Raw genomic sequence first — 21,342 nt, forward strand, 5'->3', positions numbered from 1 at the left:
TTTTCCTTTCACTTGAAACAAAACAGACACACATAATTTTCTTGCCGCATGAGGCGGGAAGTTATTCAGGGGTCCAGTGTGTGGTGCATTCCAAAGCATCACTTCACATGAATGCAAAACATCTTTTTGGCACACTTCTGCCACTTTTGTTCACTGGAACAAAACACAGCAGCAGCAGTGCCTGGTGTTTCGCTTTTCTTTTCTTTTTTTTGGAATTTAAAGCGCGACTATCACTTTCAGGCCACCACACCCTATTTCATTCCGCAACAACAACAAAAACAGAAAATATATTTTTCATTTTCGACTTACCAAATTTCGTTTGCAATTCATCGGCCAACTTTCTTTCGCGATCGTTCTGTACAACAATACGCCAAACTTGAGCACCATCATAACGTCTCAATTTCGAGTTGAAGGGTGCATCCTCCTTCTGGTGGGATGTCAAAGGTGCTTCTTCGTGATTCATTTGATTCATAAACGAGGCGTTGACATAGTTGAGAACACTATCGGCAACATTGAAAGGTTTCTTGGTGGTTACAATGGCTTGTTCGGGAATTTCCTCCTCCTGTGGCTTAACCGGAACGGGTACTTGGACAATTGTGGTCAAGAGGGAGGTTTGTTGAGGTTGCTCCACATTCAATGTATTATCGGTATCATCATTGAGTATGGGGTCATCTTTAATTTCGCTGACTTCTTGAACGGATTCTTCTTGCTTTTGTACTTCTTCTTCGGTTTGCTCAATGGTCTGCAAGGAATCTTCATTGGCTGCAACAATGGTGTCGGGTTCAATGGGTTTTTCTTCTTCGACCTTAGGGGTGTCTTCCATTACTTCTGGAATTTCATCAGCCATGGGAATTTGTTCATTGGCCTCTTGAGGTTTAACTTCTTCAGCAGTTTGGGGTGCAGTTTCCTCGAGAGTTTGAACTTCAGCGATGGGTGCTTCGGCGATTTCAGCGACTGGGGCATCTTCATCATGTTGAGTTTCATCAGCCATAATGGGTTGAGTTTCATCCAGGGTTACAAGTTCCTCAACTGGTTTGGATTCTTCTTCTTCTTGAACTGCAGCCTCTTCCACGATATGGACCTCTTCATTGGTTTCGGTTTCTTCGGCAGGCTTAAGTTCTTCCATTGTCACAACGGCTTCTTCAACAGGTTTGGCTTCTTCCATTGTTTCGGCTTCTTCTACGGGCTTAACTTCTTCCATTTCAGGAGCTTCCTCGACAGGTTTGACATCTTCAACGGGTTTAACTTCTTCCATTTCATGTGCTTCTTCAATGGGCTTGGCTTCCTCAATATCTTGGATCTCTTCGGCTGGTTTAACTTCCTCAATTTCTTGGACTTCTTCAGAAGCTAGAGAATCGGTCATTGGTTCTGATTCCTCAACAGGTTTGACCTCTTCCATGGTTACGGCTTCAGCGACAGTATCTTCCATAGGTTGAGTTTCCTCAGCGGGTTTTACTTCTTCCATGGTTTCAGATTCTTCAGCTGGCTGTCCATCGTGCATGGTTTCAGATTCTTCAACTGGTTTGGATTCCTCCACAACTTCAGATTCTTCAGCGGGTTTGGCTTCCTCAACAATTTCAGATTCCTTAGTGGGTTTGTCTTCCTCAACAGGTTTAACTTCTTCAACGGCTTCAGATGCTTCAGAGAATTCAACCTCCGCAGATGGTTTTTCTTCCACAATGGCAGCAGCTTCGACGGCAGGTTTGGCTTCTTCGAAGGATTCAGTTTCCTGAGTTTCTTCCACGGGTTTAGCTTCTTCATCCATGGTTTCAGTAACTTCCACGGGTTTAATTTCTTCTTCGACCACGGTTTCCATTTCTTCAACAGGTTTTACTTCCTCCTCTTGTTCCATGGTTTCCATGTCTTCAACAGGCTTCACTTCTTCCTCAACGGGTTTCACTTCTTCTTCGACAATGGTTTCCACTTCTTCAACTGGTTTAGGTTCTTCCACGGTCATTACTTCCTCAGCTGGCTGGTCATCATCCATGGTCAAGGTTTCTTCATTTGGTTTCATTTCTTCCTGGAGTTCTTCCTCCTCGGCCTTGGAATCTTCCAATTTGTCTTGCTCTTCTTCGACAGGTTTGACTTCTTCCATCATTTCAGATTCTAGGGGTTCCTCAGCATTGTCTTGCTCATCAGATGCCTGAGTTTCTTCAATAACTTGGGCTTCCATGGCGGGTTCCAATTTCTCAACAGTTTGGAGGTCATCAGCCTGGATTTCGGTTTGGATTTCCTCAGCCTGCATTTCGGATTGAATTTCCTCTACAGCTTGAACCTCATCATCGGATTGCACTTCATCGTTGGTTTGGGTTTCTTCTACTGGTTTAGATTCTTCTTCTGCTTCTTCTTCCACTTTAGGAGTTTCTTCTTCAGCCACAACTGCTGCGGAATCCTCAATGGTTTCACTCATAACCTGATCAACAGGCATGGCATCTTCCACATTTTGGACTTCCTCAATTATTTGACTTTCAGCAGTTTCGGGTTGTTCTTCGGATTGAGCTTTGATTTCTTCTTGCACATCAGCTTGAACAGCTTCAGAAACCTCGACAGCTTGAGATTCAGCTACGATTTCAGATTGTTGTTCTTCTTCAGCTACGGCCTCAGTTTCGTCTTGCAAAGTTTCTTGGGCTTCTTCAGTTTGTTTTTCCTTTTCCTCTTCCAATGGAGCTTCATGGGCAGATTCTTCTACTTTTTGTTCAATAGCTTCTTCTTCTACGACAACAGGTACAGCTTCGACATCCTCTACTTTTTGTTCAGAAGTTTCCATGGTTTCCAATTTGTCTTCAGTATCCACGGCAGCTGTCATTTCTTCGACAACCTGAGATTCCTCAGCAATTTGATCAGCCTCAGCCTTGACGATTTCTTCGACAGGTTTTTCTTCTTCAGTTTGGTGTTCAATTTTTTCAGCATCATTGAGAACTTGGTTGTCTCCAGCAGCTTCTTCGGATTTCTCTTCATTGGCAGCTGCATTTGAGGCAGCTGGAAGTTCATCATGTTCTTCAGGGATCACAGTTTCTTCAGCAGCATCAGCGGTATCATCATCCATATTGGTTTCTTGTGGCTGAGCTTCTTCCTCATTTTCATTTTTGGTTTCCTCTTCAGCAGTTTCGTTTTTAATTTCTTCGGCGGGAGCTACTTCTTCAGCATTGGTTTCCACAGAGGAAGATTCCTCCACCATTTGAGTGCCTTCCATAGGCTGTTCTTCCACCTTCACCTCTTCTTCAGCAATAGAATCTTGAGATTCGCTCAATTTCATTGGCTCTTCTTCTTTTTCGGCTTGGTCTTCCGATTTTTGTACTTCATCATCCATTTGAGTTTCTTCGGCTTCGTTGGTTTTAATTTCTTCTTCCTCATCATTGGCAACTTCCTTTACTTCTTCAGCTTGAGGTTCCTCAACGGTTTGTTGGGCTTCTTGGGGAATTTCTTCAACTGGTTGTTCGGCAGCAACTTCTTCCATTACCTCACCAATCATTTCCTGGTTATCCGATTCTTGTGGTACGGCAACCTGCTCCTCATCATCTCCTTCAACCTCCTGGCTGGCAGCAATCAGAGTGGGCAAATTTTCAAATTCCTGATTTTGTTCGCCCGAGGCTTGTTTTTCCTCATCCTCAAATTGTTGTTCAATTTGTTTCATGGCTTCGAAAATTGCCTCTGTTATGGCTTCTGGTTCCTCTTCGTTATTCTCTTCTAGTGTTTCAGCTTCTTGCACTTCTTGTTCGCTTTTCTTTTCCTCATAGTCATCATTTTGAATTTCCATAATTTCCTGGGGTACCTCCATCATTTGTACAACGGGAGTATCAACACTTTCCAACATTAACATATCCGAACCATTTTCCAAATTACTGGCCGACAAAGAATCATCATCGGATTCCAAGGCCAAATTTTGTAATGATTGTTCTTCTTGGTTCATGTTATTGCTGTTGGTTGGTACCAACAGATACATATCACTTTGGCCCTCTTCGACGGGTACCAATGTCATATCATCATCACTAATTTCACTATCACTTTGTTCTTTTTGTTGTTGTTCGTGCACTTCGGGTTGATAACTTTCAGCCTCTAGGGCCAATTCTTCATTGTACTCCAATTGTTTATCATTTTGTTGTTGTGGTTGCAATTCATTATCGTTACTATGCTCGATGGCCAAACGTTCCAGCGACATAGACACTGCATTATCGATTTGTATGGCTACTAGGCACAGGAAAAGACCCGATATTAACGCGAGTTTTGTCGACGACGATGACAACGGCGAAGATCTCCTTCTGGCAAACATCTTTGCGAGATCTGTTACTAAACACTAATGAGACATGTCCCATAGCTTGGTGTGTGCTTTTATACTTCGGCTGGGAAAGTAAATCCCAAATTGACTATTTTTTTTTTTGTTTGGTATTTTCGTATCGTGTTTTTGTTACTCTCTTCGCATTTGTGTGTGAGTAGGAATCATGTCTGTCTGTCCGGCCATACGTTTATCCATAGCACTAGCTAGATGGCTGGCCACAAAAAACGACAACAGTCATACGGCACAGCGTACAACAAAAATACCACAACAACAACATCGACAGCAACAACAACAATGGCTTATACACATGCCTCGGTTATTTTGGCCGCATTTAATAACGTCAACAACAACGCATACAACAACAAAAAACGGCAATTGCTAGTGCTCCGTCTGTCGATCGCTAGTTCGTTTGTTCAACAACAACACCACCAACAGCAGCTGTCGTCGCCGTCACCACCGCCGCCACAGAAGAAAAGCAGCAAATGTGTGTATTGTTATGTATGTAAATAAGAGCTTTTGTACGCGTGCGCATGCGCTTATGGGCCCATCTGTGTGAACATATATCTCCATATATCCATACGGAACGTATCCATCGGTTTGGCCATCCGTGCGTCCGTCCGTCTATTCATCCATGTGTTATGTTCCGACAATAGCAGCAGCAACAACAAACAATGATTAATCTTTTGTTTGTCTCTATGTGTGTTTCTTTCTTCGTTGCTTTTTTTCTTCTTCCTCATTGTCGTCGTTTTTTCTCAAACTCTCCATTCTTCATCAAGTGTTACTCTTAAGAGCCACTCTTATGCCACTTGGGCGTCAAACAGTGGATTTATAATTGATTTTCTATTCCCATGGGTATTTCCCATTATCTTCCCCCAAAGAAAATTTGTTTTTATCTTTTTAGCAGAATTTCTGCAAACGAAGCTTTGGTGATTGAGCAGCCAAAAGATAGATTAGTTTATATTTTAGTTATGATTGATAATAATGAAACATATGTATCTTTCTTAAGTTAAATTTTATAGACAAGTAAATTGTTATATGGCTAAAGAGGGTACCATACTTATTTTGCTCCTTCATCCTTGAAAAATTCTTCAGCAGCTACAACTGCGAAATTCTCAGTAGGTTCACACATTTTCTGATGGAGAGGCATGGCTTCCTCCTAATGTTTGATTTTCTCAATTATTTGACTTTCAGCAGTATCGGATTCTACTTCGGATTGAGCTTTGATTTCTTCTTTATTATCAGCTTGAATTGCTTCAGAAGATTGGTTACAGCTCGCGTTTTACTTCCACTACGGAATGAAGCTCCTCGTTTGGTTGATGCGGTCTTAAACTTGTCCAGACTCTGCAACTTTTCCTTTAGTAAGTTCTTTATCGACAGGAGGTACTGCTTCTTGTTTTTCAATGGTTGGTTCAGAGGACGTTTCCTTATTAATGGATTCTAATTTTGTGTAGTCGACTCTGACGTGTGTTTGTTCGTAATTGCGATAACTATGTTACCTCTGGTAACACATTGAAAAAAAAATCAATAATGGATTTGATCCACGTAATATTTTTAACAACCGAAGTTATTAAATTTTAATACATTTAAGAAAATTACATAGCTAAAGGTATCTGAAAATTTGGTTCTAGATTAAACCCATATCATGTCTGTATATCTGGCTGGTTACCCCCTGATAACTCTGAAGTGATGGAGTGACGGATTTGATGCATTCTTTGCACTTTTTTAGATTTAAATCACGTTCGATATTCAGATTAAATTAAATTTCTGATTACAATATTCTATCTTGTATCTATTGTACTAAATTTAATTCCATATAGAACTTTTCATACATTTGAATCCTTTTTTTAAAAATCACCTAATTATCACAGTGACCTGCAGTAGTCAGTAAATTTTAAGTTAGCACGGCCCTTTATAGGATGAACTTTAGAAACACAGCATTCTATACCCTACATACCAAAAGTTCTTCCATACCACACTAAAATTAAATTCAACTTACACACCAATATCGACCATAAATCAAAATTTGAGTACCACTTATTACTTTTGTTCTTCGGCATCGGGGCACATTCGACAATCGCGTTTTCGATATGAAGCTCTCATCGTACATCACTGGCTTCGATACATAGGTATCTAATATCAAAATAAATAACTGTCGCAAAGTTTGAAATCTCTAGCTAATAAACTTTTTTAGATGCACGGTTTTTTGTATTTCTACAGATGTTTTTGTAATATTTCCATTCCATTTCGTAATTATTTCTTGTTTAAAACTTGTAATATTTTAAGGCAGTATTATTAACAAGTCGCTAATTACAATGTATATTCTAATAAAAATAATTAAAAATATAATGATTTTAGAAAATTATAGAAATAAATTAAAAAACTATAAAAAGAACCTTCGAGGTAGATTCGGCATTTTGAATTGGGGCACATTCGGCCATATGCAAACGTGCTTGGATTGACGAAAATGCGATAGAAAAAAAGGTGCCCAGTCTCCCCTACGTATTTCCAATTTTACCCCCATATCTCAACACTACACACCAATTCTGATGGCAACAGAAATCTAGCTTTATACTAACTTATTACTTTTTGTACTCTTGTAGTTCTTATGTCCAAAACTATTTCCAAATTTCGCGTTTCGAGCTCTATAAGATCACCCAAATCCAAATTTAGTACACAATATTATGAATTTTCATAAGTTACCCACCTCAACAATCCAATAGAAATCAGATTTATTAATTTTTGTATTCCAGCCCGATTGTACTCAATTCACCTAAATCCAAATTGTACCATTTAGTACATATAAGTACAAATTTATTCGAAATTTCAAAATTCCTCCTCTATTGGTTCAGCTAAATCCAAATTTAATACAATTTAGTACACATAATCATTTTTCAATTTTAGGATTCCAGCCCGATCGGTTCACCTAAATACAAACTGTAACAATTTTAGTACACATAAGTACAAATTAACAAAACTGCCCACATACCTCAATCCTACACTCCAACAATAATCTTAATTAGTAATTTTGGGATTCCAGCTCTATCCAAATGCAAATTACATCAAATTCAGTACAATTTATATTGCATTTTTCCATTACTCTCCCATAGAAATCTTATTTCACAATTTCAGGTGAACCCTATCGGTTCACCCTTAATCCAAATTGTACAAAATTTATTACTCATTAGTAGAAAAGTTCAAAACTTCCTATACCTCGAACTCCAAATTTTAGGATTCCAGAAAACCCCGACCATTTAATTCTAAATATTTTTATTCCAACTCTAGCCTGTCGTAAGTGATGGTGCTGCCATCTATTGCTACATAGAAACAACTTCTCCATTTCTGTGATGTTGTCAATGCTTATTTAGAGTTGTCATTTTCTTGTGAATGACACTTTCTTCTGCCTTTTCTAGTTTGTATTACCCGCATGTGTTGATGTCGAGGTTATATATTAGAATATTAAACGAGTGCTGATGTATTTCATCAGAAGGGAGATAGATTGTGGTTTTCGAAGTGATTTATTACAAATATTTCAAAACGACTTTAGAAGATTTTTTCCTCCTCTAATGCGATTCGAACCCGGGACCCATTGGTTTGTAATGCACTACGGCACCACATTTTAGATATATTACCCAACTGATCTTCATTATGATGTCGATTTATTTAAATCTGAAACGAGCTCGGATGCATTTCATCTTCTTATAAATATTTCATCTTATTATAAATATTTCATCTCATTATAAATATTTATTATATTTTTCGCCATATTTTATATACATTATCCAAATGTTCATACCCAACAAAACATTTAAAAATTTATTTTAACCCTTTCAGTGTCAAAAAAAATGCTTGTCTAAAATTTTGTATTTAAGATCATATAAAGGCACAGAGTTTAGGAAAAAAGGCATTTTTATTTCAACCCTCGGACAGTTTTATCTGTCTTTCAGCAAAACCAAAAACATCAATTATAACGGTACATAGGATAACCGAAAAATCGCAAAGAAAGAGAGTAATTTTAAATGTCGAATATATTCGACAAAAACACTGAAAGGGTTAACATTTTGTTGAAATCTAATAACTTGATTTTATTATGAGCTCTCTAATGCTCAAAATACCAAAAAATTGGGATACCGTTATATTGACAATGGTAACCCAAAATATCACAGAGTTAATTCACTTTCAAAAGTACCCAAAGTACCGAATGGAGGCTATATGGATATCTGGGCAACATTTATACTTTTTTGGAAGAATATTTCCTATCCAATGACAATCTCCGAATTACAATAATATAAAACTACTTTAATTAGGTTGGGGGAAAAGAAATCCATTATTTTTATATGAATTGTAGGACTTTATTTAACATGCTTCGGAATGTCCGAATTGGAACAAATATGCACCGTTTTGTTGCCATTTTAAAGGTAACTTCATAATGCCTCTCTCATAGAAGTCCTGCTCTCTGTTTGGTAGTAGTCGATTTTCACAATCCTCCCTAGATTAGATACCAATTTATTATCATTAAAGAAATTTTGCCATGAAGCAATTCATAATAAATAATCCCCTTCTAGTCCCACCAAATGCATATCAGAACCTTCCTGGCCGTTGGTCCTGGTTTGGCCACCGTTTCAGTTGCTTCACCGCTCTTTGACCACTATCGTTTTCGCACAGGGTTATCGTATGTGATCCATTTCTCATCTACAGTCACCATCCGTTTATGAAATGGGTCTATCTCATTCCGTTTGGCCAAGGCTTCGAGGATGGAAATTCGATCGATCCTATTTATTTCTGTTTATTGGTGTGGCGCCGAAACATCTAGCTTCTTTTTGAATCCAGCTTTGTGTAAATTGTTTAAAACAGTTTTATGGCCGATTTTTAGCTCCTGGGCAATGTTACGACTGCTAACATGCCGGTCAACATCGGTCATTTCGCCGATTTTATCGACATTTTCATAATGGCTTTCTTTTTTCCCAACCTAATATTTTGGGCGAAAAACATACCCAAACTCTCTAAAATACGGACAACTGGAAGGTGCACCCCTAAAAAAAAGCAGACGGACGGACGGACGGACATGGCTATATCGAAATAAAATTGTATCATCTATAGGATATCCGGTAAATATTTTGTTTCCTAAAACAAATGATGCTGAAATTTCGTCTCATTTTTCATATTCTAAATACATTTATAAATCATTTTACCATCTGCAAATGTTTGTTTGTAAAGTATTGAAATTTGATTACGTCATTGTACATCTTTCCCAATGTCCTTGAGTAATTACTCTTCCGACATTATACGCATAAATATTTTTTTTTATGTTCAAATATACTGTTGTGCACATATTATTTAACCTATATATTTAAATGGTAACAAAACAAAAATCATTTCCGCTTATCTACTTTATGATGAATTGACAAAAAAAGCAACGTCTACATCAGATAATTGTCACATTTAATTGCCGACCATTTAACCACTGTGCTTCGTAACGACATTGTTAATATGGTCGTTAGTGCACGCGCTAAGCTGGTTACGTTTTTATGTTAATTTTTGTTGTTTAAATGAAATTATATTATTTACTATTTCACTTGTTGGCCGCCGGTTGATCGGTGGATCTATTTAAGTTTTCTACTCAATAGAGTTACACTCTCACACATAAGAGTAAGAGAAAACACTCACATCTCTCTTTCATTCTCTTACAAAAAAAAAAAACAAACTTGTCATTTTGTCAAGTGTTACTTAAGATGACTTCCCCCTTGTCGAGTTTTTCCGTTTGTTTGTCTGGCCAACTGACATGGCTGTCTTGATACTTCAGTTTTTATTTTGGCTGTTTTTTTTTTGTCGTCGTCTTCTTCTTGGTTTTCTTTCTTTACTCTAAGCCACAACAATTATCATTTTAGCGTCATTATTATTTTGGTTGGTCGGTCGGTTGGTCGATTAGTTGCTTGGCTTAACATAGCTTGGTTTGGTTTAGTTATTTATAAGTTCGGGTTAGAAAAAAAGGCATCTCCACACTATTAACAGCCGCTGTCGTTCAGTTTTTTTAGTTTTTTGAACAATTCATTTATTTTCGTGGTGTTTTCAAATGTTTTTTGCGGTTTATTAACGTTTAACCTATTTTTAAATTAGTTATTTATGGTTTTCAACTTGAAGGGAGGTTGGGTAAATAAAATTGGTGGGGTTTTGGTATTTTATAATAATTAGTACTTTCTTTTAGATATATTTATTAGATAAATATATAATTGAGTGCTTATTACTGAAAATTATAAAGGTGGTCATAAAATCATTGCCTTAACTGGGAATTTTATATCATATATTCGTTTATATGTGTATGTTTCAATGGGGAATTCCACATACCCAACAAGTAAATGATAAGAAAATTGGTGGTTTGGAAAATGCTTTATCTACGTATGAACTTCGACATTGATTTATAATTACAAAATTCTTTTTAGAAGGCAATATCTAATTAAAATAGTGGTTTATTAAAATTGAATACCAACACCTTGCCAGTAATCTTAAAAACATCGTCAATTACACTGTGTAGCAAATTTCAATTTTTTGTTAAAAAATATCTGGAAATTCCAACGGATTATGAAAGAGAGGTTAAAAATAGAAGACACGTGTATCGGCGTTTTGAGAGTTTACGTCTGGAGGTTAAGTTTACGTCAGGAATATATCGTGATTTCAACAGACGGACGTATAATTTTATCGTTAAGAATATATACTGAGAGACAATTTAAAAAATGCACCACCTTTAGTAATCGTTAAACACATGATTGTTCCAATCTATCAATTTGTGACCACAGTTATTTCATTTGGAAAAAGATCTAGGGAAATTTTTATAAAAAATTGCTTAAACCGAATTGCTTTGTATACAAATGTTTGCTGTTCAGTGACTTTTACTAAAATTTGATGGAGAATATTTGGAAAATATTGTCTTTGGTACCATCGCTACAAAATGACACATTGCGGGAAAAATTGATACAAACATAAGTATGAATTTCCAAAACTACATCCATTACCCAATCCTATACTCCAACAGTAACCCTATTTCCAAATGTCAATGTGTCAGCTCTATCGGTTTACCCAAATCAAAATTGTACCAATTATAGTACGATTTAGTACTTTTTGTATTAAATAATTAAAAATGTCAATACTACGTACATATTCTAATCCTACACTCCGTCGGTAATGTAATTTAAAATTTCAGGATTCCAGCTTCATTCGTTTCTCCAAATTTAAATTTTACGAAATTTAATGCAGTTTAGCATTTTTCGTATATACGTATACCTTATATCGACACTAATTCTCAACCTTAATTCCCATTCCAAATTTCAAGTTTTTAGCTCCATTCACATGCTACGAAATTGTACCAACTTTAGTACATTTTCGAATTCCCGAATTCCCAAAAAATGTTTTGCTACATCTATTCTACTCACCATCAGTGACCCTAATTTCAAATTTAAGAGTTCTGGCTCTACGGGTTCGCTAAATACAATTGTTACCACATTTAGTACTATTCGTGCCGTTCTAATACGAATTTCCAAAAACCGAGTCTTATCTCACACATTTGGACCAAGAGTGATTCTAACTCCAAATTTCAAGATTCTAGCTTCAGCCGTTTCGTCGGAGCATTGATGAATCGTTAAGTCAGTCCGTGAAACAGTGAAGCACTTTACTCTTTTATTAGTATAGATTGAAGTAGTGGATGGCTCCGAACTTCAGACATGAACTAGGCTTGGTAAAGATAATAGGTTGTGCAAACTTTGTTTCAAATTGAATCTTTCGGTTAATAATCATATTATAAATATTAACAATTTTAACCATTTTGGAAGGAGTGAACCAATTGGATCCATTCTCGGACTTGATCTAGGTATGGTAAAGATAATTGGTCGTGCAAAATTTAGTTGAAATTGGACATTCCCCTTGCTTGTTATTGGATTTATCAAATCGGATAGTCCGTTCGCATGATATTACAAAAATAATTTTGCAGTAAAATGTTGACCATTTTCTTTGGGACGTTCCAGAAGTACTTGACTGATATTTCTCATCTTCGAACTTGTATTAGTTTTGGAAGAAATATTAGGATGTGCAAAGTTTAGATGCGTAGAAAAATCCCACGTCCCAAAAATATACAAACTTAGTAAAAATATAAAGTTCTTATCAGTAAAGCTGAGGGTGTAAAAATGACTATCTTAGCCCCTTTTTTCTTTTTATACCCTTCACCACATTGTGGTACAGGGTATTATGTCTTTGTGCATATGTTTGTAACAGGCAAAAGGAAACGAGATAGACACATGGTTCCTTTTGAGAATATGCATAGAATCACTTTCTAAGTCGATTTATGCATGTCCGTCCGTCCGTCTGTCTGTCCATGTATTTTTGTGAGCAAAGTACAGGTCGCATTTATGATCCGAATTGGATGAAATTTGGCACAGCTCATTTGTTTGGCACAAGGACGAACCCTATTGAAATTGGGAAAAATCGGTTCAGATTTAGATATAGCTCCCATATATATATTTAACCGATTTAATGTAAACGGTCCTTATATATCTTTCGATTTGCACGAAATTTGGTACAGCCTAATCATTTAGGTCTAGAATGATGTCTGCCAAATTTCGTGAAAATCGGTCAAGATTTAGATATAGCTCCCATATATAGTTTCGTCCGATTTCATGTAAATGGTGCCCCAAAGTCCCTATATATCTTTCCATTTGCACGAAATTTGGCATAACGTATTGAATTAAGCCTAGAGTGATGTCTGCCAAGTTTCGAGAATATCGGTCCAGATTTAGATATAGCTCCCATATATAGTTTCGCCCGATTTCATGTAAATGGTGCACCAAAGTCCCTATATATCCTTCGATTTGCACGAAATTTGGCATAACGTACTAAATTGAGCCTAGAGTGATGTCTGCCAAGTTTCGAGAAAATCGGTCCTAATTTAGATATAGCTCCCATATATAGTTTCGCCCGATTTCATGTAAATGGTGCCTTAAAGTCCCTATATATCTTTCGATTTGCACGAAATTCGGCATAACGTACTGACTTGAGCCTAGAATGATGTCTGCCAAGTTTCGAGAAAATCGGTCCAGATTTAGATATAGCTCCCATATATAGTTTCGTCCGATTTTATGTAAATGGAGCACCAAAGTCCCTATATATCCTTCGATTTACACTAAATTTGGCACAACGTACTGAATTGAGCCTAGAGTGATGTCTGCCTTGTTTCGTGAAATCGGCCTAGATTTAGATATAGCTCCCTTTTATTATAGATTGATTTTAAGTAATTGACGCACCAAGGAACCAATAGGAACAAAACGTTCTGAAATTAGTATAACCTAGCCTGTGACAAGTTTGTTTGAAATAGCTTAATATTTGGATAAAGCTTCCATATATATTTTCGCCCGATTTCAAGTAAATTGGGCATCAAACTGCTCATGTTAGTCAGATTGACATCAAATTTTGCACAACTTACAAAATTGAGCATAGAATTACGTAGTTGCGTTTTCTAGAAGTACAGATATAGCCCAACGGATGACCTCTTTATATTTGTTTGAAGTCGATTTACATACTTTATGGATAGATCTAGGTAGATTCACATTTAGATAAATATCACATATTTTATTTCATCCAATTTCATGTTAATAGTCCTGTTTAATATACCCATAGTGGTGAAGGGTATCATATAGTCGGCCCCGTCCGACTTTACTACTTTCCTTACTGGTTTCTATCCTTGATACACTTCTGAAACGCAATTTTTGGCAAATAGTTCTTGTTTCGGATTTACTTTTATCTTCTAAATCTTTGCAAAACATTTTCCTTTCATCACTTCAGATTTGAAGAGGGGTATCAGTTGGGGCCAGTCTGGTGAATATGAGTTTTTGAAAAACACCTGGTTCCATTTTTTCGAATAATAAAAAAAAGGACGAGTGTGTTGGTGTACGCCATTTTTGGCCAATAGCCCTTGTTTCGGATTTACTTTTATCTTCTAAATTTTTGCAAAACATTTTCCTTTCATCACTTCAGATTTGAAGAGGGAATATCAGTTGGGGCCAGTCTGGTGAATATGAGTTTTTGAAAAACACCTGTAGGCCTATTCTGTAACTTTTAACAACATTCGATATTGTTTAATTTTCTTTTGTTATTGTAAAAACAACAAAACAAACAACTGAAATTGTTGTAAAATAGAAAATATCGAATGTTGTTAAAAAGCTACAGAATACAGGGGCAGCCCCTCCATTTTTCCATTTTTTCGAATAATAAAAAAAGGACGAGTGTGTTGGTGTTCGCTCTAATTTTTCATTGAAAAACAAACTGACAACTCAAAATGACTCATATTATCAACATATATACCAGTCATACCAGAAGAAATGCGGAATTCGAACAAAAGTAAATCACGAAAATAACGGTAATTTTTGAGAACAAATGCGAAAAGGTCCAAGTGCTGGACAGTTTTCGGTTTTGAAGTACAACGAAAATACAATTGTAGGTTATAGATTCTATACGTCATAACTATAAAACTTGGCCTATGGCGAATTTATCCTTCTAAATTTTTAATATACTCACCAAAGGTTTTCATCTTCAAAAGGCATTTTCTATTCCTTATACCAAGAGCTCGACCTTGCTTTAAGTAAGAATGGCCATAAATCGACCTGACGACTAATTGCATTAACAGACCACCACACCACTTCAACAAACTATGCATTCCACAACACAAACATAGTTTTCCAACTTTTATTGGTTTAACATATTTGTTTAAGTCTTTTACAACTTTACAACAAAGTGCGACAACATCTCAGGCTCAGCTGCCTGCCCGGGCATTTCTTCTTCTGTTGATTGAAAAGTGGCGCCGTTATTGTCACCTGTAAATACAACAAAGCCAATAACGCCACCTAAGCATTTCCGTTTACTTCATTTTTGTTTTTCTATTTTCTTTTCTTTTGTTTTTCTTCTTCTGCACCTTAAGCGCCATTTATCTATCCATGTCATACCATACATACATCATTGAATATTTATTTTAGTGCTGCTGCATTTTAATCTAGTTTATGCAAATAAAAATACAACAACAAAAACAACAACATCATGTAATTTACATGTTGTTGCTGTTTTGTATTTATTATACATATTTGACTTTCTTTTGTTTATATTATTGACACCAAGACTAAGGCGATGCATAGATGTATGGCCTGGCAGGAAAAATGTATGTATATCTTTTTTGGCTTAGTTTTATTTATTTCCAGTTTCAGTTTTTTATGACAAGCAGCCAATTATGGATTAATAGAGGAAGCCATCAGCCACCACCTTGCTGGGTGGTTGTGGCGTTGATGATATTGTTGGCCAACTTCTATTACAAATTAAACACAATAATTGATTACTCATTACTCCATTGTTTCTTTCGTTTTCATTTGCTGACTTATCGGAGATATCAATGATAGTGGTTAGCAAATGTCATAATCGCATTCAGCTTCCATATGGAAGACAGTTTCACTTTTTTCTAGTTTAGTCTAATTTTTCTACTCAGTGAAATGGAAATTTATTGCATCGAGAAAAAAAACGTGTGGAATTTTTTACTTTTCAAGTAATTTATGTTGGAATTGCAGATCTACTACCAGTACTGTAGTAGTCTGTCTGTCTGTCAATATCCTTTGATGAGTGTCATTGTGGTACCATTTTTACAACAGCGAACAATGTTGTAACTCTGGCTCTAGTTAACTCGGTTAATAACATCGTTAACAAAATAAAAAAATAGTATAAATGCCATTTAGAGGCACCAACAAAAAATGACGGAAAACAAAGATGAACAGACCAAAGACATAGTGTCAAAGACAACAACATATGACCGCTGCCCTGGTCATGATAGGGGATTTCAATGCAAATATCGGAAGGGAAAATATTTTTATCCACACCGTTGGAAAATTCAGGCTCCATGAAGAAACATCCGACAAAGTCATGTTGTGGTAGACGGAAGGATAGACGTTCAATCGATCCGAGGAGCGAATATCGATTCGTACCAATACATTGTAGCAGGCAAGGTTCGCACACGTCTTAATGTAGCAGTAAAGATGCGATCTAATACAACACGACGTCCAAAAGCTGCAAACACAACAGATAATAACATAGAAGCACAGTGACAAAGAATTGTCCACTCCCTACAAACTGCGCAAAAGCAACACATAGAATCCAAAACCACCATCAAGAAACCCATAGTAAGATCAGGAGTGTCGTCATGCTGCTGATTTGAAAAACGCAGCGTAAGGGTAACCCTGCAGACAGTAACAACCAGTGTTGCCGAAAGTGGGCATTTATGCCCAAAAGTGGGCATAAATAATATAAAATTTACGACTTGGGCAGATTTTGGGCATTTTTTTCGTTCCCGGTACATTTACATTTTTTTCTATATTTCTATATACCCTACAGAAATTTTATTGTCCCAAGAGTTTGTAAAACAGCGAAATATTACTCCAAGACTACCGATATATTTCGACTAGCTGATTCGATTTACACATGTTTTTTTCCCCGTCTGTCCATTATAATTTGTATTTATGGATTAATAGCCATTTGTATGTGAATTCGGTTCTATTCAAAGACGACTACTACACTGCGTAACATAACTATATATGAACCTTTTATTCAATTGTTATGTTAGTTGATAAATACAATGGACCCATTAAGTTATTGTACACAATAAAATCATCAAACTCTCCCTTATTTTGAATAAGTTCAAAAATTCTGTCCATCATACTGTCTATCAAATTTTGTTCGCAAATATTCATCAATTGACCGCCATTCATCAATAATCACTCCTTTGGGTTAAACACAGTTTGGTATTGGCGGTTTTCTGCATAGACACGAAGAGTCAAGATTCCCCATGTTCTCAATCGGATTCTGGTAGGAAGTTGGAATATTTTTTTGATTTTAACCATTCTTAAGTATGTCGACTTTTATGATCTAACGAATTGCCCTGCTGAAAAACGAGTCTTTCATTGTTACTGCTTTCACAAAATGGCAATAATTTGTCTTCCAAGACTTAAACGTACTCCATTGAATTCATTCGACAACTAGGAAATGCCAAATCAAAATGCTCCCATGACCATTAAAGAACCGCCACTGAAATTTTGTTGTAAGGAATATCGTGGTTCCTTCCGTAGATCTCTCCAATAACAATTTAAACCATCTGGGCCATCAAGATTTAATTTTTTCTCATGTTCAGTCGTATTTGTGAAGGATGTTGTATGGTCAGCCCTGGTTTACTGGGGTCTACGAAACTACTCTCTAGTGCCAAGGTGGAAAATTTGTTATTATATTGTAACCGATAATTGCCCAAAATTTATATATTAATATATAAGTATTAAGGCCTTTCATTTGTAGACCACATAGTATTTACCTTCCTCTTTATATAAGGTATATGCTTTTTCAAAGAGTTATGCCCTAGAGGCCACATATTCGGATTTAATTCAGATTTGGTAAGATATTACGATGTGCAATCAATGCATGAAATCATTGGTGGGTTCCGACCTTCGAACTTGATATAGTTTTGGTAAAAGTAGGTGGAAAGATTGAATCAGACATTCCGTTCAACTGATATTGGATGAAAAAAAATTAAAAATTTCGACGCTTTGTGGGGAGGTACTGGAAGGAGTGGTTCGATGTTCTCTATCTCCGATCTTGATTTAAACATTAATATGTGCTAAGTTTGGATGAAATATGTTACTTCTTTCGAAAAATATCGTGCGCACCAGTCATCCAGACAGACAGACGGTCATTTGTAAATGGACTCCAAATTGTCGAATCGGATTTGGTCCAAAGACACATGGCGTTTAGACTCCATTTCCAATATTTCGACTAGGGAATTTTGCCGCAACAAAGTACAAATTTTTAAATCAAATACATTAAAAAACTAAAAATCAATTTTTCCATACTTCCATGCTGCAAAACAGTGTACTTTTCAGCAATTAAAAAAAATATAGAACAAAAAGGACCCTCGCTTTTAATATTTGTATCTTTTCTTTAACGCTTAAATTTTTGGGCATAAATTGTTGATTTTGGGCACTTTTTAGGGGGAATTTTGGGCGGAAATAAAATTTTCAAACGGCAACACTGGTAACAACACCTAATGTGATGGAAAATTATCGGGAGAAAAGGAGAGAGGAGAAACGTATTTTCAAAAGAAAGAACAAGAAAAACGTGAACGGGAGCAAATCCAGATGTACAGGAGTCCGAATGAAGTCCGGTAATTTTAGCAACGAGTAAAACAATCTACCAAGGGATTTTGTGCAGCACATCCTCCTGTAGAGATGAAGAACGAAACCTGGTGACAGATACAGACAGCGTGCTGAGGATTTGGAAGGATAATTTTGAAAAACTTCAGGTATCAAATAGTAGCAATGAAGTGGATATCCCAGAACCAATAATAGATGACGGTATAGAGTGTATACCGCCTAGCCAAGATGAAGTCAGAATAACAATAAATCGACTGAAGAATAATAAATCAGCAAGTGCCGACAACTTCTTTAGAATAATTGTATCGTAAGATATTCTGTTAACTGTCAAGAATTTCTTCTTACTATAGAAATCCGGATTAAAGCCTTTGCCTATATAATACCTATTACAGGTCTATTTATGGTCCATAGATATATATAGAATTGTGTATGTATATAGAATACCTGCTGAATACCCTTGAATATTGCCACAAAACTTCGCCTCTATAGATAATATGGAAGCAGTCTCTATAGACGAATTGAAAGACGTCTCTATAGAAGACTAGGAAGGAGTACCTACAGACGACTCTATAAACGACTTGTACGGCGCTTCTATAGACGACTTATAGCCTAGACAGACGACAGCCTTAATTTGCATTAACAGCCTTAATTCAAATTAATTTGTACATTATCCTCATTTTTATGTGTTGTTAATGCACAAAATCAAACTGAATTTATACTGAATTAAGGAATTTCAATATGGCAATGCTGTAGAAAAAAAATTGCTTGTTGTCAAATTTGTTTACGTTTACGAAAATAAAAATTAGAAATAAAGGGCAAAATTCAACATTTCTTCAAATTTGGACCTGTTTTATCTTCATTATAGCTGTTAGTTTTCCTTCCTGTCATGTATCAATTTCAAAAAGATGTAATCCTAAAAAATATTGTAAACAAATGTCAATATTTTCTTCCTACACACAGACAAATAATAGTTTTGAATCAAAAAACTGGTTCATAAATGCAGAAACTCTCGTCTGTCAGGGGTAAATTTTAATTCAAATTAAGAACTTTTTAATGCAAATTAAGGCTGTCGTCTGTCTATGGTATTAAATGCGTCTCCATGTTTTTCCAGTTATTGGAATCTCAGCAACCTGTGAACCGTGCACAAAGTAGGAAACAATACGTATTGTGCCAACTATAGAGGAATTAGTCTCCTTCCCATGGCATATAAAGTGCTATACAGCGTGCAGTGTGAACGACTGAAACCAACGGTCAATGACATTATTGGACCATATCAATGCGGCTTCAGACCTAGCAAATCCACCATTGACCAGATATTCAGTCTGCGCAAGATCCTGGAAAATACCCACGAAAAACACATCGACACGTTCCACCTATTCGTCGGATATAAAGCCGCATATCGACATCACCAGAGGTTTTTAAAGCCATGCCTGCATTCGGCATTCCTGCAACATTAATAGCCGTATTAGGCTAACTTTAACTGGCACAAAGCCAGCGGTTAAATTCGGAAAGGACCTCTCAGTGCCCTTAAATATAGCGAACGAGGATTCAGACAAGGTTACAATATGCCGTGTGACCTTTTTAACATCCTGTTGTAGATGGAAATACGAGATGCAAATGTAAACAGAAATGACAGTCTGTACACCAAACAGCATATATTACTCGCTTATTGCTAGTGTTAACAGCCACCTTTGAGCAAATTGAGAAGGAGAAGGTCTGGTAATAAATGGCGAGAAGACCAAGTTGATGGCATCAACGCAACAATTTTATATACCTCGTTATCGCCATAAACAAACCCAAATTTACACTCTACAAGACGCTGATACTACCCGTTCTGTTACATGGATCTGAAGCATGGGCACTTACGCAAGCAGATGAAGCAGCTTATGGGGTGTTTGAGAAAAAAATTCTCCGAAAGTCCAATGGGCCGATCTGCTTTGACGGTAAATATCGCCGTCGAATGAACCATGAGTTGTACCATCTATTCTCGGACATCGGCATTGTCAGACGTATCCTGCTGCAGTGACTACATTGGATAGGTCATGTTGTGAGATTGGATGAGGATGGCCCAGCACAAAAGGCATATGAAAGGGAGCCAACTGATGGTTCACGCAGAAGGGGAAGGCCACGAATTCGGTGAAAAGATCACGTGAAAGACAACATTTCGGAACATGGTCATTCCAATCGGAAGAGCTCCTTAAAATGCCATGCCTTAAATTTTTATACCCTTCACAACTATGTTGTCAGGGTATTATAGCTTTGTACAGCCCCAAAAGTTTGTAACGCCGCGAAATATTGGTCCTAGACCCACCATTAAGTATACCTATCGTCATATCTCGACTAGCTGAGCCGATCTAGACATGTGTGTCCATCCGTCCGTCTGTCCATTATAATTTGTAAACACGATACAGGCCACAGTTATTGACCAATCTTCACGAAATTTGGCATGTAGGATGGGTTCTGGCCAATGAAGACCCCTATTGTTTTTGGAAAAGATCGGTTAATATTTAGGGGATGAAATGGACCAAAAACTTTATTTTTGTCGGTTTTTCTGGCCGCTCCAGAGGCCGCAATTATGGCCCAAACACCGCAATTATGACCCAAACACCGCATGCATGTTTTGATAAAGATCGGTCAATATTTAGCGGGTCAAGTGGACCCTGACTTTTGTGTGAAAAATGACAAAATTTGTATTCTATACCGCATATATTTACTCCTGAAGGACATAGACCCAAAATGTTGATAGTATATCAAAGACGTGTGGTTGACCTTTAAATCGATACCAAATATATTGTCGTATGTACCCGGATGTGGGAGTTACATTTAAATATTTACAGGTGCTTACGTATTCATATATTA

The 21,342-nt window shown here is 36.7% G+C and overlaps 2 protein-coding genes across 2 annotated transcripts in view; one reads left to right on the forward strand and one right to left on the reverse strand.

Moving 5' to 3' along the window:
* LOC133321177 (titin-like) overlaps nt 1–4,270 on the reverse strand; it is a 50,219-nt gene extending 45,949 nt beyond the window's left edge. Inside the window, exon 1 of the mRNA XM_061530265.1 lies at nt 310–4,270. Within this exon, the coding sequence (XP_061386249.1) occupies nt 310–4,270 (3,961 nt within the window). The remainder of the gene's footprint in view (nt 1–309) is intronic.
* Nucleotides 4,271–4,483: 213 nt separating this feature from the next.
* Nucleotides 4,484–21,342, forward strand: part of LOC133321178 (centrosomal protein of 162 kDa-like) — a 50,288-nt gene continuing 33,429 nt past the window's right edge. The window contains exon 1 of the mRNA XM_061530266.1: nt 4,484–4,774. Within this exon, the coding sequence (XP_061386250.1) occupies nt 4,484–4,774 (291 nt within the window). The remainder of the gene's footprint in view (nt 4,775–21,342) is intronic.

Source organism: Musca vetustissima, unplaced genomic scaffold (assembly GCF_032173495.1).
Source record: "Musca vetustissima isolate MV318-11 ecotype Yass unplaced genomic scaffold, APGP_CSIRO_Mvet_v1 utg3481, whole genome shotgun sequence".
Lineage (NCBI taxonomy): Eukaryota > Metazoa > Arthropoda > Insecta > Diptera > Muscidae > Musca > Musca vetustissima.